Genomic DNA, 22,391 nt, shown 5'->3' with positions numbered 1-22,391 from the left:
TAATGTAATTTGTCTTCTCATACTAATATATATCCATAAAATGATTTAATTATTAATTATAAAAATGATGATTTTTATCTTTTACACTAATTCCATCTATGTCCTTTTATTTAATTTCCATATAACTTCACGTTTTCAATAGATTTTCAAAATTTCATTACCACTCATTTTAATAGACTTTTAGGTCAAAAGTCAGCTTTAGATGCCAAATGACCAAAATGCCCCTCATCGGGTTATAGTCAATCTTTTTCAGTAATACCGATTAAATTTATAACCCGATGGTTCCTTTGATTTTTATATTGCTTGTCTCACTTTTTTTATTCTGCCTATTTCATTTTATTTTCATCTTATTTTAGTCTTCAGACTAGCTTTGAATAGTACTATTCATTGACGGAATATGACACTATTCAGAGCATAGAAGTCTGGGGCATTACACTGCTCCTGAAATTTTTGTTGCACAAATAGGAGTCTATCCTGCTGTACCAGGCCCTAGGCACCTGTTTTAAACCATATAGTGCTTTTCTAGTTTATATACTTTATCTTCGCTTCCTTGGACAATGAGGCCTTCAGGTTGAGCAACATAAATCTCCTCCTCAAGATAGCCATTTAAAAATGCTGATTTAACATCTAAATGGCAGATTTTCCACTTCAATTGAGCCACTAGACTAATCAAAATTTGAATGTTGTCCATTCTTACTACCAGTGCAAAAGTCTCGAATTCAACTCATGGCTGCTGAGAGTATCCCTTCACTACTAGTCTTACTTTATATTTGTTGACTGAACCATTGGAATTTAATTTTAGCCTATACACCCATTTAACCCCAATGACTTGCTTATTTTCTAGTTTATCAACTAATTTCTAGGTTTTGTTCTTCTTAATCATTGCTATTTCTTCCTTCACTGCTAACTTCCATTTTTCAACATCACAAACATCTTCAAACGTGGAAGGCACAACAATTGTTCTGCTGCATCTATGATAAATTTTAGAAATTGGTCTAGTACCTCTAATAGCATACTCATCATCACTTTCAGATTTGGGTGCCAAATCTGAGTTTAAACTTTTATCTTTAATAGTTTTTACAGACCTCTTTTGAACCTGAGAATCATTCCAATCCTAATAAGTATCTTCATCGACCCTTACATCTCTGTTGACAAAAACCTTCCTTGTTTTGATGTTGAAAACTCTATAACCCTTAGATTGATAGCTATAGCCAATCAAAATACACTTTTCACCCTTTTCATCAAGTTTGTCCCTTTTTACATCTAGTATATGAGCATAACAAATGGAACCAAAGATTTTCAGAGGTTTGACTAAAGGCTTAAATCCACCCCAAGCTTCTAGAGGAGTTATACCATGCACAACCCTTATAGGAAGTCTATTTTGCAAGTAAACAGTAGTATTCACAGCCTCTGCCCAAAAATACTTCGGCAATTTCTTCTCAAAGATCATGCACTTGGCCATCTCAAGTACTGACATGTTCTTCCTTTCTAACATCCCGTTCTGTTGTGGAGAATAACTAACTATTAATTGGTGTTGAATTCCGAAGTCTTCACAAAACTGATTGAAATCACCAAATATGTATTCCTTTCCATTATCTGTTCTTAAAGTCTTTAATTTGTAGCCACTTTGAGCTTTAACAAGTGCTTTAAATTTTTTAAAAACAGAAAAAAAACTTCTGACTTTTGCTTGAGAAAATAAACCCAAGTCATTCTTGTGAAATCATCAATAAAAAGGATAAAATACTTATTATTGAGTGAAGGAGTGCTCATTGGCCTACAAATATCTGAATGGACCAACTCTAATTTTTCATTGGCTCTTCAAGCACTAGAAATGGGAAATGGCAATCTATGTTGCTTTCCTAACTGACAACTCTCACATACATTAGATAGAACTTCAATAACAAGCAAATCTCTAACAAGTCCCTTCCTTTAAGCAAATTTGACTGATGTTAAATTATAGTGACCAAGTCTCTTATGCCATAAAAAAGATTCATCAATTTTTCTACTAGTCCTACAAGCACGTAAGAAAATTGAATTCCAATTCAAAAGGAAACTTCTATTTTCCATAGACACATCAGCTAGCTCATTACCACTTGGATCCACAATTACACAATGATTATTTTTGAATGTCAAAGAATAGCCTTTTTGCATCATTTAACCCACACTCAACAAATTTTGATCTAAATTAGGTACTAACAAAACATGTAAAATGAACTTTGCACCTGAAGAAGTATGAATGGCCACAGTACCTTTTCCTGTGATAGAAATTTTCTTTCCATTACCCATCTTGACTGATCCACTAACAGGCTCTAGATTGCTAAAAAATTCTGCATTGCTGGTCATGTGTTGAGTGCAAGCACTATCAAGAAACCAAGATGCTTTATCCACCCATCATCATAGCCATGAATAATTGCTCCTCCTTAACTTCTATTTTAATGAAATTGACTAGTTGAGTTTGTTGCCCAAGTTGAGCTTACTGCCCCAACTGCTTTTGTCTGCAATTTTTTTCAATATGACCAATCCTTTTGCAAAATCTACATTGCAAAGGAGGTAGAGTCTTTCCCTTGTACCAATATCATTCTCATGATGACTTGTTCTCTTACAATTCCACAAGGTGGGAAATTGCTTTTCCTCCTTATTTGCCTTCTAAATTCAGGTTTTTTTTTTTTTTTTTTTTTTTTTTTTTTTTTTTTTCTGATTGATCATCTGTAAACTTCTTACCATCTTTGGAAGTAGATAGCTTGAGCTTCATCTTTGCTTGAAAGGTAGCCTCAACACTTCCTTCACTTCTAATATTTCTCCTATGTTCTTGAGCTTTAAAAGCTCCAATTACCTCAGCTAAGGAAATAGTACTGAGATCTTTGGAGTCTTCAAGAGAGGAAATTTTAGATTCAAACTTTTCTGGAAAACTAATTAAAACTTTCACAGCTACTTTCTGATATGAAATGTCTTTTCCCATCAATTTCATCTTGTTTATAGAAGCAGACAGTTTAATATTTTGATATTATGTATTTTGTAATCTCCAATCAGAGAGCCAAATCTAGTTTGGTAAAAAATATGTGATGCTCCATGTATTTAGGAAGAAATTTAGGAAAAGTAATGTAATAGTTAATGGTATGGGCTTGAACAGTAAAAAGTAACTCTCCTATAAAAGGAGCTCTATTTTAGTAATGAATAAGATTTTTCATTTTCCACTTTGATTTTATTTTTCCTACAAATGGTATCAGAGCCTTTTCACATTTTTGAGGGACTTGTGAGGTGAGAGAGAAAATACCTAAAAAAAGAGAGAAGAAAATTAGTGAGAGTAAGAGAGATAATCTAGAAAATTTCAGGATGTCTTCAGCTTCATTTCCAGCACCTCCTCCTTTCACAGGTGAGAATTATTAATTATGGTCTGTAAAGATGCAAGCTTATCTCAAAGCTTTTGATCTTTGGGATGCAATGGAGAAAAGCCAGGACCCTCCTCAATTGCCTGATGATCCATCACTGGTACATATTAAGAATCATAGAGAAGAAAAAAGTAGAAAGTTCAGAGCTCTTACTTGCATCCACTCTGCTATGTCAGAGACTATTTTCATAAGAATAATGGCTTGTGAAATAGCAAAAGAAGCATGGGATAAGATTAAAGAAGAGTTTCAAGGAACTGAGAAAACAAAACAAATGAAGCTGCTTACTTTGAAGAGAGAATATGAGAATTTGAAGATGAAGGAGACAAAGTCAATTAAAGATTATACAAGCCGACTGATGGAGGTGGTAAACAACATTTTTCATTTTCCACTTTGATTTTATGTTTGCTATAGACTTGCTTCCAGGCTGCAACAATGCTGAAAAATATAGAAATAAAAAAATATATAAAAAAATGAAAACTTCTATGTATTCAAACCCAACAAAAAAAGAAAAAAAAAAAAAGAAAAGAGATCATTACCATTGCATTAATATCAAGATCTTAGCTAATTGCAGGTAATGCCAGTGAATTGCAATGGCATTCTAAAGAGTGCTTCCACTAATCAAAACCATATGAGAATACCCCTCGAACCATATACTCCTTTCTTTTTCCTTTTCTTTTATTTTTTTATTCTTTCTTTAAGAGCTCTTTTTATACTTTCCTATTCATCTTTATCTAAGCTTGTTTTGTTGTTTGATACTTTCATGCAATTATCAACTATGGTGCATCATGGAGTTCTTCCTTTCCAAACTCTTGCTCCTATACATGCTTTTCACTTATTTTTTGGACTTGTATATCATGGGTGTCATATATGCATGCAAAGTGTTCGATGTGCAGCTTGTTTGATAATTAAGAATGTTACTATGTATCCTCATAATGTTTCCTTATAAAATCTTAGGTTCAAGTCATAAGGGTTAATATCCTTAGAAAGTTTCCATGTCCTTAGAATGTTACTATATTCCTAGTTAATCTTTGTAATTGATCCTCTTCTTGACCTTGTCATTTTCATGTGTGTGGTGTGTAGCCAAATCCTCCCTGCATTTTACCAGCTGGGCAAAACTTCCCAAGCTTTCCTTTATGTATGCAAATATTGATGAATGCCCAGAAACAACACAACATATTCGTTTTTCACATGCATTTCCTTTTTATCATGATGGTAAAAAGTTTGATGAAATGTTTGTTGTTGAGAAGAGCAACTAAATGATCATTTATGGTTGCACTCTTGAAATCTTATCCTAGGTTTCATATTTATTAACATTTAGATACATAATTTGACAATTTGATGGGATCTACTTTGCAATTGTCAAATTGTGTAAAATATTGTTAGCAAGGGGTGGCCCACTTTTAGCTCTTTTTTAACATATCATTATGCCTGTTTTTACACACATTTAATTATCTAAAATTGGTGTTTAATTATCATGAATTTAGTGAGTTTAAGTGTGCAATAGGCAAACTCAAATAGTTCAAATGATTGAATTAGAACATAAAAAAGAAAGAATTTTAAACTAAGCAATAAAATCTTTATCGACAATAATTGTCTTATTTATTAGGCTTATTAACAGAATAAATCCAAATATTTACGTTTATTTTTTATTTTATTGAAACCTTTTAATTTTGGACAATTAAACCAAATATGTCAAATTCAAAGAAATTTTATCAAATACCTAAAATTTATATCCAAATTTTAATAAGTAAATTAGAATTTAATTCTTAAAGTTTGGTAAAACTTACAACATAGTCGAAATTTCCATTCAATTGAGTGTTAATTATAGCAAAAATAATCAAAATGCCCTTAACTCTATATAATTTCTAAGAGAGAGAGAGAGAGAGAGAGAGAGAGAGAGAGAGAGAGAGAAAGAGAGAGAGAAATGGGAAGCCATGAGCTTCCCTGCCTTGATCTAGTCGTCACAGATTATGATGGAATTAGGACCCACCTCTGTCCACCAATTCATCCCCAGATGAACTCATAGTTGCTGGAAATGCAAAGATTAGAGCTTTAATGAGGGATCATTCAAGTAAAGCCATGACCAGTTAGGCGTGTGCAGTTTCAGTTCGGTTTAGTACGGTTCGAGGTCTGCTTAGTAACCAAAACCAAACCGATATTTCAATAAGGTTCTAGTTCAGTTCTTCATTGTTTCAGTTTTGGTTCGTTACGATTTTCGATTCTTCAATGCTGATTCCTGTTCGATTTTTAGTTCCTAAAATAATTTTATGTAATTATTTCCTTAAAAAGTTATATTTGAATTAGTATTTAAGTTTTGAATTAGATAATTATACATAATATATCATATAATATATCTTTTAACTATTTCTAAATTATATAATTTTTAACTATAATGTGGGTATATAATTTAGGATTAAGTATATTATATAATATAATAGTATAAGTGTATCATATAACATGCATTTTGACTATTTATTAATAATGTTATATTTAACTATAAGATACAAATATAATTATGAATAGTGTAATGGTACATTTATAATTAAGAATTATATGGTAATTTAATATATTTATAACTAAAATTATTAAGAAAATAAAGATAAATGAAATTAATATTAGGTTGTATTTAATTCAAAATTATATATACATATATAAATATGTATAATTATATTGAAAATATATAATATATATAAAAAAAACTATAGAAATATATATGTATAAATTCGGTTCTCGATTCAATACAGTTCTGATTTGGTTCTTAGTGAAGAACTAGAATCGAACTAAAGTATCAAAATGACTTTGGTTTGGCACAATTTCTGTTGATTTGGTATGGTTCTTCGGTTTGGTTCAGGACCTTTGAGAATTGTGCACAGCCCTATGACCTGCAAACCCAACTAGACCGAATCTTTATTTTTCTTGTGCAATAATTTTTTTTTAAATTTTATTTCAAGAGATTTCAATTTCACCGATTAAAATCTAAAAAATATAAATTATAAAATTTATGAAAAATTATAAAACAATTATGAAAAATTTTTGACAAAAAGAAGAATTAATTTTGGGAAGAATAATATATTTATTATACTATTTAAATATAAAGTTTAAATTAAGGGACTAAGTTGTGGTTTTTATCAAATTTTAGAGACTAAATTGGTTGGTTTTAAAAATATAAGGACTAAGTTATAGGTTTTACCAAACCTCAAGGTCTAAAATGTAATTTATCAAATTCTAATTTAAGTGTTGGATAAAATTTCTTTGATTTTGAAAGGTTTGGTTTAATTGTCTAAAATTAAAAGGTTTGGATAGAATGAGCAACAAACACAAACTATTGGATTTATTTTACCAATGGACTTACTTATTATGACTGATAATTGAAGGAAATTCGACATTAGTCTTATGCTATCCTAAAGCCTCTCCTAAACAATGCTACTAAAGATCCCATTCTGTGGGTTGAATGCCTTCAACGGGTGTGTCAACATGCAATGGCTTAGTGTAGTAAACCTCAAAGTCGAGCTTGCTGGATGTTTAATGTAGTAGGCCTTTCACCGTTGGTTCCTTCCATCTTAGGTCTCCCTCCATCTTGCCAACTTCTTGAGGTATTTCTTTATGCTTTCCAAGTGAGAATAGATGTCTTTCTCCTCTTGGATTGATATTTTGATCTCCTTACATTTACTCCTCTGGTGGTTTCCATTTTATACAGTCACATTCTTGAGTTTCTTAGCCTTGATGATGAGCTCCTTAGTATCTTTATCTCCTCGGTTCACCACTTATGTTGATATGGTCTCTTTACCTTTTTCATAATCTAGTAAGTAAAGGTTAATATATATGATATGCATGAGTATGCATATGCATGATATCTATGCTTTGAACTCGAACTTTCAAATCTTGAACCTTGAACCTTGAACTTGAACTAGAAAACCAAATGCCTTCATCCTCTAATAGCTTTGTTCATTTGTATCTTTTTTTTTTTGAGAAGCTTCCTTCACATTTGCAAAAATAATATTCAAGTGTAGAATTTTCCTTAGGTATTTGTAACATCCTCACTTTAGCTAGTCCGTGCATTCGACTGTTCCGGTGATTAATGTCGATTTAGACAGTCAAAATATCTGGAACTATATGTAAACTAGAGTGAAGAGTCATAAATAATTCAAATAAGTGTAAGAAAAATTAAGAAAAAATTTTAGAAATGAAATACAACAAAGTTAAGTGAGCCGTTGCCCCGGTAATGGGTGACCCTAACGGGAAGTTACTGTCTTCACAGCTAGAAGCCCTAAACCCGGGGAAAAATTCATGAAATGATTTTTGGGATACCAGAGAAGAGTCATTGAGGTTTCGATGGCATTAGAATGCCAAGACATACTTAAAAAATTTTATCAATCGGTACACACGGTTTTGGCTCCTTAAGCCAAATGGAGGGTATTTCGGTCATTTCGCCTTCAGAGACGATTTTTGACCAACTTGTCTATTTAAGTAAATAAATTATATGACATAAAATATGAATAAATATTACTAAAAATTAAATTAAAAATGAGTAGAAAAGAAAAGAAAAAAAAATGAAAGAAAACTCAAAATTTGACATCATAATGATGTCATTTAACAAGCTCCCACCAATCACAATGGAATAAGCCTTCTTAAAACAATTAAAATAGATAAAATGGACAAAAAAATTCTGGAATTTCTCCTTCTTCTTCAACCAGCTGAGAGTCCTCTTCTCCTCCTCCATTTTTGTTTTTCTTCAAGCTTAAATTCCCTTATTTCTCACCCAAAACCTCAAAGCCCCAACACTAAAAATAAATCTTGGGTCCTCCTAGAGTGTTTGGTAGCCAAGAAAGGGTTAGAAAGTGAAGGAAAATTTAAGATTAGCCAAGAGAAAATTCTGCTCACAAGGTTAGTGCTAGTCTCACTATTTTCTTCCTTTTTAAAGTTGAAATTAAGGTTGAGTATAAATAAATTACAAGGAAAAAGGTTGAAATTTATGCATGAATTTAGAAATATAAATTTTGGCCAGCCTTGGTGTTTAGTTAGTTTGATGATTTTGATGAGTTTAATTATGTTTATGCATGATAATGATTGTATACAAATGAATTAGAATGGAGGATTAAATGGTTTGCATGAATTGGAGGAAATTATGACCAATTAGGGTTTGTGACAAATTTGTGTTTTGCTAATGTGTTGGTGAATGGAAGTCTGAATGGTCAATTAGTGACCATTTGGCTGTGTTTGATGAGGAATTGAAGTGAATTATGGCTTTGGATTTGAGGTTGGGTATGTTGCCTCATAGGACCTGCAGGGTTGGATGTGAGTCTAGCAAGTTTGGGTAGCTGTAACTTGAGTTGTGTAGGTTCAATTGGTGCAAAGCCAATTAGACATGAAACTAGACACATAATGGCACAACTTTGATGAAGAAACCTTGCCTAGAAAAAAAACTTAGGATGACCTAAAAATTGGCTAAATCCGGGTAACCAATTCTGGATCTGGTAAAAGTGACCAAATGAACAATGTTTGTTCATTTGGTCATAACTCACTGTAGAAATGTCCAATTGACCTAAAATTTATATCAATGGAAAGCTTAGATAATTTAGAACAACTTTTATGAAGAAAACAAACTTAAATTTTGAACCTAACCAATTGAAATTTCTAGCCCAAGTTAGGACACTAAATCTAGCAGAACCAAATTCTGTCCAGAATTTTTGGACAAGACCAATCTGGCTAGTTATGGTATTTAGGCCATAACTTGAGCTAAAAAACTCCAAATGGAGTGATTCAAAAAGAGAATTAAAGAAGACACATAAAGGAACAACTTTCATGAAGAAAGTTTTGTCAAAATTCTACTGTAACAATGACCAATGGAACAGTAAACTTAGGGCATGAAATCTGAAAATTTTGAATAACATAAAATAAGCTTTGAAATGGTATTGACAATCAATACCAAGAAATCTAGAATCCAAAATGTGGTATAATTATGTATCTATAATATGTATACATATTATGTATGAAAAAGTTAACAAATTGAGTGAATAGTTATGTGTGAATAGTACCCCAAAAACATAAGGAATAATAAAAGAAATTAAAGAAGCCATTATGATTGATAATATATAATATGATTAGTGAATTGTGATTTTTGAATTTGAATGACCCTAAAATATAGAAGAATGTTTTAAGTACAATGGTGCATGAGAACCATTGATGAGAATTGTGATCATATGAATTATCAAATGAATGTATAAATTATGGAATTTGTCATGAAATAATGAAGTCATAAAACACAATATATTAACATTTAATGGTACTATATGCCCATGTATTACCTAGACACATGTGTCAGATTGGATAGATTGGCATGCCAATAGGGTATTGTTTTAGCAGTACTGCAAAAGGCTTTATGCCTGTATTCATGGCATTATGCCTGTATTCATGGCTTTATGCCCATACTCATAGCTTTTTATGCCTGATTATGTGTTATCATGGCTTTTTAGTCATACTGACTGCATACGTGGTTGACGTTCCGCGTCCCATGGTATGACGGCCCGAGGCACTGCGGTGTCCAGTGTTAATGACCCGTTATCCAGTTTAGTCAGCCTGTCATAGGTTATTTGGGCAGTGAAATTTATTGAAATGAGTTAAGAATAATAGCAATTGAAAATATTAGAAATTAAATAAAAAAGTAAGAATAGTTAAAATAAATTGATTAGTTCATATGTAATTAATTTGTATATCATGTAAATTGTAAATTTATTCAATTAGTTTGCAAATTAATGGAAATATGTGAATTTTGATATATGAATGGAGTATGAAGGAAAGTGGATGGAAATGAAAATGAGAATTGAAATACATGGATGATATTGAAATATGAGATGATTATGAGATTTTATTTTGAAAATATTATTGAATTTCAAACAGGTAAATAGTGAAATACGCCAAATGATAATAGAAATAGGGGAAACTCTGCTGGTTTCTCCATAGAAAGATAATTGATATTAAAATATAACGAGAACAAAATTTTTAAAGGAATAAATTATGATAAAATAGGTTGCTCCGACACCGAGTGTGACATGTCTTGCTCAGCTACGCTGTAGTCGGGTAAGGAGTGTCACAGTATTGGTACATTAGGCCTATAAAATTGGGATTGGCCTAAAATGTGTCCTTCCCTCGTAAACATTGTAAATCTCATATGTCCATATACTCGATTTGTAGTGGGCTTTCATGAATAAAATGAATATATTTGGGCCATTTCCATTGTCTTGAGTTTTGATATTTGGGCCCTAAATGGGCTTTGACATCTATTCTTAAAAGGGGCTCCATTTGCCCCTTTTTGTACAATTACATTTAGTCCATTCATTAAGGTTTATACTTCAAACATACGGGCTTATAAAATCCACAACAAATACATGCATAAGGGTTTAGGGGCACATGTCATTAGGTTCATGACAGTTCCATCCTATAACTTCAGATAAGGCTTAGGCTCCCACAAGCAAGAGCTTATGCTAATACATGTGTGACACTCACTAATTTTCTGATGTCAGAATTCCTATAGTGCATGGGTTCTCCGACAAAACCTAGGATTTCAGGGATAAGTTGGTGATAAGAGTATTGAGAATGTTTTGAGTATAATGCAGAGGGTTTTGAGTGTTGGAGTTAAAAGTTTAAAGGTAAAGTTTCTTTTTAGGACAGAATGAATTTCAACAGCTGAAAGTCCTTTGGTAAGTCGACAGACGAAATTTTCAAGAAGTTTTCAAAATTTCGTTTGAGCAAGTAGTCTCCTCCTTTTGTTTTACTTTTTTTTTTCCTTCTTTTTTTTTTTTAAGAAGAAGATTTTAACTTGGAGTATCATCTTAGGTTTGTCTTGCATTTTAGAGATTTAAAGTATAGTGAAGGTTGGGGGGAAGAAGTGAAGATTAAGGGAATTCTTCAAGTTTTCTTTTTGGGTGAGGGAGATTAGATCTCCTGGAGGTAAGGATAATGAATTGTTGGTTTTTACTCACTAAGTTGTTCCAAGCTTACCCCTTTCCCTTAATTAACCCCATGTGCAGGGCAATAGGACTAGAGATATTAATAGAAAGGTTAGCAAATTGTAGCGGCTTAGTAAATCTAATTTGTATGTTTTGAGATAGTGTTAGTGGACCTGTAAAATTTAATGGTTTAAATTGTTGTGGTTGGCTTTAGTTTTACATTGAGTTATGTAATATGTAGAATTGGATGACCTTTATGCTTTTAGGAACTCCAAAATACTCTTTTTATGTAATATGTTTAAGAATGATTGCACTAGACTCTAACATTCATGTATGATATGGAAAGGCTCAAATCTAGAGTTATTTCAAATGAACTATTTTATGTTATGGAATGAATGCTAAAGTATAGTGGTAATAGAGTTGCATTGAGTTACATATCAATATGGAAAAATGATGAGTTTAATAGGTTTAGGCTTGCTATGGATATCGATAACCTTAAGCTGACCTATTTCCTAGCGTTGGTAATGCCTCCAAAGTTGGGGTCATTCAATGTACCCACCTCTTATTGACCTTGATTGATTGAAGGACATTTATACATACTTTTAGTCCCCCTTTTAGGTTTTGTTTTATAGAGGCAAAACAAATCCAGTAAAATAATCAATATCATAAAACAAAAACAAAATGACTAATTAAGGGTTCATTGATTAGAAAAAGACAATTGAGGTACTTGTGGAGTGAAAAATGTAAAGATAGGGAAATTAGGGTTTTAATGGATGATCATGCTTACTTAATGATGTAGAGATGGAAGAAAAGAAAAAAAAAATAAAAAGGAATATATAGAGAAGCAACAAATGGTAACAAGTGAGTTTTTTAAAAGAGAGAGAAAAGGTAACAAATTGACTAGCTAAGGTGGTCAAAAGGCATGTTTTTCAGTTGATGTGTCAAGTGGGCCTCACCATTTAACCAAAAAAAAAAAGTATGCTACATTAGCATAAAAACATTCCATATTGATTTTAATTTTGGATAAAATTTTTATAAATTTGAAATCTTGGACAATTTTGTTGAGAATTAAATGCTTGAATTAGAACACAAAAATACAAATGGTTGGATTAAAATTATAATTTGGCCTAATTTAAAATGTAATTTTTATTTTATTTTATAGTTTTATAGCCTAGTGAACACTCGTATGGGTGCCATGTGGCATTAGGATCGCTAGATGGGCTCATACGATCACTCAGGAGTGGGATGACCATTGATTGAGGGATAATGATCACTCTGGAGGGTTGAGAGAGTCTTATGAAGGGCTTAGATATGATTTGCAAAACAAATAGAGGTCAAATGGTGAATTGGTTTTTCCTTACTTAACACTCTAATGCTTAAGTTAGTAGGTAGGAAAATAAGAATGCATAAATGAGAGTAAATGCTAGAAGTTAATGAGTCTGAGAATGAATACATACTTGATAACCATAAGTGGTTATATAACATTAAATATTTGATGGTTAGTCGCTAGCTAGTAGGTCAGTGCAAGTGGATAAGTTGAATTTATTGTTGGATTGATGCATATACTGAGTATGAGTTTTGTCGGCCGCACCTATAACTAAGTAGTTATTGCTTTTATCCCTTGAGTGTGTCAGTGGCCGTTACTTGTTATTTTGGGATCAATGTCCTACTATAATGACAATGTTAGAGCCTTGCCAAAATAGTAGTTCCTTGGGCTCCTTGCTATTTAATGTGCTCAATCAGGTATTTAATATTTCAAATTTATTTAGGATAACTTGGCACACATGTCACTTCTAATTAGTGGCTATAGAATAATTTTGGAAGAGCTCAGAGCACTTACAGGTTCTCATCAAGTTCACACAGGTGTTTGTGATCACAGTACGCATATTGTGAAAAGCATTAGGCCTTATAGCTAACCCACTTTGGACTAATATAGGCCTTTATGGTCATAAACGATCTTGTTCCTTCTACCTTTAAATCATGATCATAGAGCTAGACACATATCATGACCTTGAGAAGCATATATTATCTTCTTATACCAATATCTAATTAAATTTTTTATTTTATTTATATGGTATATATAAAATTTTCCCCTTTTATTGCTTTTTTGAATTTATTGGTATGTATATTTATGGATTGCTAGGATGTTATAAGTTGGTTTCATATAAGAAATAATTTTATTACTACTACTACTACTACTACTACTACTACTACTACTACTATTATTATTATTATTATTATTGATTTAGACTCATTGTAAGTGCATGGGTAGTTCAAGTGGTATAGAGAAAGATATTGTTCCCACAAACAATTGTGTTTTTAATTGAATTTTGGATGAAAAATGAACTATATTAAATTGTAATATAATAAACAAATAAAAGAAATTGAGAATTTAAAGTTTAGAATATGAAAATGAAAAACTCAATGCAACAAGTGACTAATTTGATAATTGATTAAATAAAAGAAACAAGAGTATTTATAATGAAAATTAATGAAAGAGATTTAACTAAGCACTCAAAACTAAAATATCAAGCAAAAATTGTAAAAAGATGATTCCAAAATTAAGGGTTCATATTCAAGTCAAATTGGGATTTTCTCTAGTTAGCCTGATTTATAAAATTTGTGAGTTTAAAGGATACCGATTCTAAAATCCTTTGAATTCTCTTTCGAGTAAAACAAAAAATGTTTTAGTTAATTAAATCTTACTTTTGCGGAGTTTAAAATCAACTAAAACCTATTAAAATATTTAATTAATCTATAAAATTCTTTTAATCCTAATACTAACCGCCCAAAATCCAAGACGATTAGTCAAAATTACATCCAACGTGGCAGTCAAAAAGTTAGATTTATGTTGAGCATGGCAGTAAAAACTAGAGATGGTATTTACATGATCAAAACTGAAGAAAACAAGACTAAACATAACAAGACCCAACAAACCTTTGTTCACCCAACACGGTGAACGAAAGATATAACCGAGTAACAACCATGGTAATCAGAGCTCGAATTTTATGGACCGAGCAATAAATATACCAGGAATCAAGCAGAGTAGATTTTATGTTGACAATCCTAGAAAATCAGCCAAAATTACCTCCATAGACGAAGCAACGGCAATTTTCCCAAAAAGCCTATAAATACCAAACAAGACATCAGAGGCAGGCATGCATACTTATTCTATAATTCTCTTCAGCTAAATACTCTCTTAAAGAAGATTTTTGACTTGAGCGTTGGAGTGGCTTGCCAGAAGGCCATCCACCTCACCTTTTGTAACACCCCCGTTTGCATAGCCTGGTATATTTCACTGTTCCGGTGACCGGTGTCGGTCCGGACAATTAAGGAGATTAGAGCCACACTTAAGACAACTTGAGAAGCCATAAACACAAATAATTAGTAATGTTTAATTAGTTAACTATAAATAAGAAAAACAGAACATAAGAAGTTAAACGAGCCGAGAATCACAACGATGAGTGACCTCCTCGGGAACGACTGCGAAGTCGTTTTAAACTCAAATTTCGAATCGTAAAAAGTGACGCCGCGGTCCTTAGGACCCTTATGAACACAATGAAAAAGAGAAAATCACGAAAAAGAACTGTTAAGTCAGTCAAATAATTAGGTCAGGGAGCCGGAAGAAATATGGAATTATTTGCAAACCGGAATGAACCGGCGAGGGGCAATTTGGTCAATTGACCCCGAGAGCTGACTCCTGACCTAACTGTCAAATAAAATCGGAGAAAAGAAAATTTCAGAGTCGAGAATTAAATTAAAGAACTAATAGAAAAAAAAAGAAGAAGAAGATAGAAAAGTCAAAGGTGATGACATCATGAATGATGTCAATAAGAAATTAATTAAGTTATTTATTAAATGGGATTTTGTGGTCTTCCATCAACTAAAATAAATTAAGAAAAGAAAAAAATTAACAACAAAAAGTCATCTTCATCTTCTAAAAAACGTCACTCTCTTCTCTCCCTCACAAAACCACCATGAAAGCTCATTTTTGAGCTTGAAAAACTAAAATCCAACCATACAAAATTGTCCTACCATAACTAGACCTTGTTTGGGAAACTAAGAAAGAAGATTCAAGGAAAAGAAAGAAGAAAAATTTGAAGAAAAGGAGGAAGAAAATTCTGCTCAAGGTATAGTACTATAAACTTCAATTTTTTTTTGTTTAATTAGTGTTAGTGTGGCATCAAAAGCTTGTAAATAAACTTGAAATGAAACAAACATGGGAGAAGGACTAAACTGAAATTTCGGCCAGCCTAAAGAGAGTATGGATTGCATGAATTTAATGGGTTTGAATGAGTTTAGGAACCCTACTTAGTTGATTGATTATAGTTTAAAGTTTTGAATTTAGTTAATTGCACAATTTAAGTGAATTAGGGTTTGGAGGCTAGGGTTTGTGAACCAAATTTTGGAGAAATGCATAAATGATGACCTTGGTCTATTTTGAGATGAAAAATGGTCAATAATGACTAAAAGAGATGTGTGGGAATTGTTGGAATGAAAATCAAATTCGTAGGTCAAATGGTCATCTTCTTTGTGGCAGATGACCAAACCACTGAAGGACCAAAACTCAAATTTTACAAGCCCAACTGATATGCCACTAATTGGAGATGAAAATAGACATAAAATAGCACAATTTTCATTAAGGAACCATGGCCAAAAACTGACTAAAACTTGGTGAACAAATTGACCAAAGTGAAATGAGAGCGGTACATCAGTACCAAATCGACCAAATGAAGCGATGGCTGTTCATTTGGTCATAACTCGAGTTAGGAAGGCCAAAATGACCTGAAATTTACCAGCAATTAGATATGATATAGACCTAAAACTTTCATGAAGAACACTAACACAAATTAGGCCATTAACCCATTCAAATTATTGAGCAAAGTTGAGTTTCCAAACCTGCGATTCTGCAGAATTCTATTTGAGCAGTAATGTTTGAAGGGCTATAACTCTCTCTAGGAAACTCAGATTTAGGTGATTCTTGAATCGATGGAAACCTAAGACATAGTAGAACATTTCGTATGCAGAAAGTTAGACCAAACTATGAACTTAACTTGATCAAATTACTGAACAAAGTTGGACCAAAAATCTGCCAGACCCAAAATACCAGTATGAACAGTGCACGTGAACAGTAAACTAATTTTGGCTATAACTTGAGCTACAAAACTTTGATTGAGGTGATCCAAAAATGAGAATACACTTAAGACAATAAGGAACATTTTCTATGAAGGAAGTTTTGTCAAATTCCAACAGTAGATCGACCAATGGAATAGTGCAACTTCGGAGCACCAAAACCGAAAATTGGCAATTTTGCCAAAATGACCTAAGCTTTGAGAAAATGACCAAAACCAACAAGTTTAATGATCAAAATGTGGTATGTGGGTGAAGTTGGAGTTCCCATACCTATTAAGCCTTAGAAAGTCAACTATTTGACTTGAATAGTGCAGTGAATAGTAACCCGAAACACAAAAATTTCGAGAATGTCGAATTTAACACGTTAGAACTAAGTAAATGTGAAGTTAAATTTATTTTGGATTTGTGTTAAGTTCTAGTGCTGAAACATTATAAAATTGTGTGTTTCAGTTGAAAAGAATATCGGGAAGGAACTCGAGGAACCGAGTCGAGGCTAAGAGGCGACTCGCTTGAGGTTTGTGCACAACATCACCATGTTTTAAAGTTATTGATAAAGTGAATGAAATATGTATTTTACATTTGCTTCGAATTGTTAAAAATTTATTTGTGACATTATTTATGATGTTTTAACTTAAATTGTTGAAAGTTATTGTGTATATTTGAAATGAAAATGTTTAGCAAATTGTTAAGATAAGTTTTGAAACTACAGTGTCATGACCATATATTTGAACACCTCACTAGCATGACTAGTGGGGGTAATTAGTTTTGAATTTTGATTCCTTCTCTGGAGAAGTGTTGAGGTGTGTCAGTAGAAGAGGATGTGAATGGATATCCATAAATTTGAGCTAGCTAGCCTTGTGATATGATTTCTCTTTAGCCTCTGGCTATTGAGATTCTATTTGTTTCGAATGGCATGATTTAACTGTGGGTTTTATGAAATGTGTTTTGATACTTTGAAATGAACTTGATTTGCATTAAAATCTCATAATTTATGTTTTTGTGTTTAATGCTCATGTTTAGTCAAATTTTTGAATAAATGTGATTTAAGTTTTGCATAAAGATTATTTTAGTATGTTGTGCACCACTGAGTCCTAGTACTCAGCGATAGCTTCTATTGCTGTCGCAGATACAGAGACTAGAAGAGCAGCAGACTGAGCTGCTGAGGTGTGAGGAGCATCAGCTTAAAGTTTTCGGGTATAATTTATACCCCAATTGTAAATACTTCTTTTGATGTATATATTGTACATAAATGTATAGACATGTAAAAATGGGTCTTGAGCAGCTTGTACAAAAATTTGTATGAAGTTGTAATAAAGTTTAGTTGTATTTCTTTTGATGTAAATTTTGTAAGAATGTATATAAATTGTGTTGTCACTAATGAAATGTATTGCTAGTATGTTGAGAAATTTATTGAGTTTGATTGTGAAATTTGAAGTAGTGGTTGAGAAAATTTTTAGAAGTGCTTTTTACAGGTATTTGAAGAACGGTTTTCTCAAAATACAGAGGAAACTCTATCAAAATTTTTATAGAATTTGCGAAAAACTAAAATGGACCAAAATATTAATTAGTTTTAATTTTAACTAAATGTTTTAAGTACTTACTAGAAAATGCTCACCACTTGTCAAAAATAAGAAAATTGTTTTAAAATCCCTTGTAGGGTACTTAATGAGTTATCAGTAGGTGAAGTTCGGTAGTTCATTAGGTATTTTACGGGATCATGTTATGCCTTACAGAGGGGTAAGGTGTGACACCTTTTCTCTTATTGCAGGCTTACGTGGCATAATGACTAAGATCTGTGGACCATCGATAGCATAAAATTGTTAGTATATTTTTAGATCTAAGTTAATTAAGTTAAATTTCTTAATTATCTATCACTTGATTTTCTCCTTTGGATCCTTCATCCAAGAATTAAGAACATAATTTAATGGGGCCCTATACTAAGCATGTCAATAAGCACACAAGAAATGGATTAATGCTCATAAATAGATTTAATTAAATTGGAAATAACCCAGTTTAAATCTATAAAAACACTCAAATATTACATTCCCAACTCCAGAATCTTTAAGAAACTATTCACAATCTATGTTCATTACAAGAAAATCAAGGTAGAAAAAAGAATAAACATTATTAAAACTGAAAAACTCGACGTTTAGCATAAAGAAATGATAAAGTAGATGAAGATTCCAAGCTCTGCAGACAAAAATGGCATACTCTGCTGCTTTCTCTTTCCTTTCTTCCTTCAATTGTTTCTTCTTCTTTGCAAAATGTGATATAAGAAAACTTTTATACCTCATGACAAAACCCTAAGATAGGTTAAAAATGGTATGGAATGAAGTCACTGCACGTGTGTAATGATTTGCCATATCAATAGATTTGCGTAAAGTTGCATAGGCTGTGCAAGTGCTTATGCGAGATCTTATGCAGAATCAGGTCTGAGAAGGATGGTTGAAGATAGACTTTTACGGTCATGCATGATCTTGTGTACATTTCGGTAAGTTATGCAACTGCAAAAGTAGTTGCATGGTCATGGAAGAGGCTATGCAACTTTCAACAACTTTGGACAATTTCTCAGCTTTTTGCATGAGCAGTTGCATAAATTGTGCAAAAAGTTATGCAACTTTCGGTAGATTTCAGCTATTTCCCGAATTCTTGCATAAGCAACTACATAGCCATGTACAAAGTTGTGCAATTTTCGACAGGTTCTGCAATTTCTCTGATTTCTAGATGCGAGTTGCATAACTGTGCAGCTCCTTATATAACTTTTGGCAGGCTCTAAACTCAATAATTTTTTTACTTCATTTTTGGTATCGTTGGGCTTAGAATTCATTCTTTAACATGCAATTAACTCCTAAATCTTCAAAAAAGATATGTAGCCTATAAAATAAGAATAAATTCAAAAATTAAACTAAAATTAATAAATATGAAAAATTAATTAAATAACCAATGAAATTAACTAAAAATAATCAATAAAAAGATAAAAATAACTATGAAATTAAACCTAATTAACTACATGATATGCAAATATCAATTATTATTATTATTATTATTATTATTATTATTATTATTATTATTATTATTATTATTATTATTATTATTATTATTATTATTATTATTACATCTTGAGCCGAGATAAATAAGAACCGGATGATTCATTTTTTACGCTAATCACATTTGGTAAGTTTTCTTTTCTTTTCTTAAAAAGAAGCCCGATTAAGTTGACATAAGGTATGATACAAATTGCTATTGGTACATGCTTAGTCGCTGATTGGCTCAAAGGCTCGTTGTCATTCCATAATTCTTTTATTTTAACCCTTTTTTTTTTTTTATTATTATGTCCTATGAAAAAAATAAGTTGAGAACTTGAGATTCTAAATTAGAGAAATCACAAACTAAAATTGCATTTATACAAGTTTCTTTAGGTAAGAGTTTAGAGGATAGTAAGAGTTACATCCCATTTTTAATCCACAGCCAAATGAATCTCAGTGAATATTTAATGAACAAAATTTCATTTTCAAACCCATCTACACTTAACTTTAGATCTTAATACAGTGGAGCAGCTCCACACGAATAATAGGTTTTCTGTTAGCTGCTTAATCTCCTCAAATTTTCTGTTCTTCACAGCCCCAAAGAGTCTCAGCAAATCAAAGCTCATTAGTAATAACCTGTTTGATTCACAATGTAATTTTCTTTAGTGTCAGATTCTTTTAAATTAACAATTGGCACCACATAGTTTTGTTTGATTAATTGTGTGCTCATCAATGAGAAACACATATAAACTTCTGTGGTTGGAGGAACTGGCTCTTGGCTGCTTCCAATTCTATTCTTTCCCATCTTTTCTTCCTTTTGACCTCTTCTTGCTGAGCCAGGTATTCTTTGTGGCCAATCTCCTGCAGGCACTTCTCATATAAACTTGGATCCATTTCTTCTAGCATTGCCTTTACATTTTCTGTCAATTGCTTCACACTCTTGCTCCAGTGCCACTTCAGGTTCTTCTCCATGCCTTCCACCACTACAGGAAACACCTCTTCTATTGCTGAATTTGCCATCTTCACAAATTGTTCATTGTTCCATATGTATAATGCACGCTCTGCGACCTGAATTTCAGGCAACATAAGCCATAAAAATTATCAATATATATATATATATATATGGGAACTAATTGCATAAATAATGGAAGAAAATCCCCACCAAGGCCTTGGATTGTGTCTATTTCTCCTTACTCATACCTTCTCTAATCCACTTGTATAAAATCCAAGATTGTTGAACCATGTTTATTGTTTCAAGATCGTAAAATGCAAGAAAGAAAATGTAAAAGGTTGAATAATTTTGCATCTGAAGCCTGAGAGAATATATGAATTCAGAGAATATATTTGGAATCCCAACATTAAGCTTTGCAAGGAACATTGAGAGCATTCATATGAGGAAGTATCATTGAGCTTTACCTGTGAGTTCCAACTGTTCAAGCATCTAGTAATTTGGGTGCATAGAGGCAAAGCCAACTTTCTATAATGATCAGGATCTATATTGTCCACAAGTTCCTCTAATTCCCCAATAAGCAAAACTTCCTTATGGCAATTGGTGATAGGCCAATACCTTAACACCCCTCTAACCACAATCCCACCTAGCATTGGCTCCTTCTGCACAAACTGATTTACACAATAAGATAGCTGAAGATGGTAAAGCTGCATTCCCTTGGTCTTGTGTAGAGGAATAAGCACTCTCATCAAGAACAGCTTGTGCTCCTCTTTTAGTGGAACTGTGAAACCATTGATGATACTTCCCCATATCTCTAGCAGTTCACCAATCCCACAGTGCTTCTCAGTCTCAAAAATATAGTGCAAGAAGGCTTCATTCATTGATTTCCTCATGAATGAACGGTAGAAGGTGAACCTGGAATATATCCGGTGGTAAACGTTTTTCAAACTCTCACGTTCTCTAGGGTCCTCAGACTGAAAGAGGCATAGCACATTGGTAAGAAAAGATTGATCGATATAATTGCTGAGTACCTTGGGATCCACGTTGAGGACTAGCCTCAGCAAGATGTCATAAACGAGTTGCAGATGTGGCCATGTGGGTGAAAGAGCAGAAGCAAATTCTTCATCTTCAAGTAAGTCTGCGGTGATGGCATTATTGTTAGACGGAGGTAGAGACTGGAAGAGGTTGGCCGAAATCATGTTTACAAGAGGGGATAGAGTTTGTTCAGGAAGTGACATTTTGGGGGATTTTACTATAGAAAGGAGCTGTATGAGCTTGTTTCTCTTGATATCTTGCTGAGAAGGAGACTCTAGAGGATCAGTGAAGGTGTAGATTACAGAACAATGAGATATAAGAGACAGGATTCCTTCACTTTCAGGATCTGAAGAAGACTGCCTGACAATTTTGGGACTAGAAGAGAGTTTGTTACTATTATTTTTTGAATCTAAATCAAATAGGTGCTTCAAGGTGGTAGATATTCTACCTGGAGAAGCTTTTGGAGAGTTTCTATGAGCATTCATCATTCTCTGCTTTCCTTTGGTTGTCTCTGTTTCAATCACTGATTGCGTTGATCAGGAAGTGCAGAAAGCTGGAATTTATTTTCTGAAAGATAGAAAAAGAGAGTGTTTTCATGTTATCTTCTTCATCTTTATTTCCTGTTGGTTGATCCAAGAAATGCCAAAAAGACAGCGATGTTTTATAGACAAGGAGAGATTGTAATAATCGATGATTAAACGAAGAATTTTGCCCTCAAACAACAAAGATGGCAAGCAAAACGACATCAAGATAAATTAAGGGATCTTTCTTTGCTCTTGCTCATCATCTGGGTGATTGCCACGTGTATGATGTATGCCTTTCAATACATTGTAAGTAGCTGGAATAGACAGCTTGCTGCAGCTCATACGGAAAAAGAAACAAGAACCTTTCTTATTAAATTTAAATTTAATCC

At 32.6% G+C, this 22,391-nt stretch overlaps 1 protein-coding gene across 1 annotated transcript; it reads right to left on the bottom strand.

Annotated features, from left to right (window-relative positions):
- Nucleotides 1-20,119: 20,119 nt before the first annotated feature.
- LOC110666265 (serine/threonine protein phosphatase 2A 57 kDa regulatory subunit B' beta isoform-like) lies at nucleotides 20,120-22,183 on the bottom strand. The gene is made up of 2 exons (XM_021826688.2): nucleotides 20,911-22,183; nucleotides 20,120-20,562 (listed from the first exon to the last, which is right to left on the bottom strand). Exons 1-2 carry the CDS (start codon nucleotides 21,964-21,966, stop codon nucleotides 20,224-20,226), a joined length of 1,395 nt encoding a protein of 464 aa, XP_021682380.2. The 5' UTR covers nucleotides 21,967-22,183; the 3' UTR covers nucleotides 20,120-20,223.
- Nucleotides 22,184-22,391: the final 208 nt, after the last annotated feature.

Source organism: Hevea brasiliensis, chromosome 6 (genome assembly GCF_030052815.1).
Source record: "Hevea brasiliensis isolate MT/VB/25A 57/8 chromosome 6, ASM3005281v1, whole genome shotgun sequence".
Lineage (NCBI taxonomy): Eukaryota > Viridiplantae > Streptophyta > Magnoliopsida > Malpighiales > Euphorbiaceae > Hevea > Hevea brasiliensis.
Note: the sequence above shows the minus strand (reverse complement) of the source record. Positions and strands in the feature narration are given on the sequence as shown.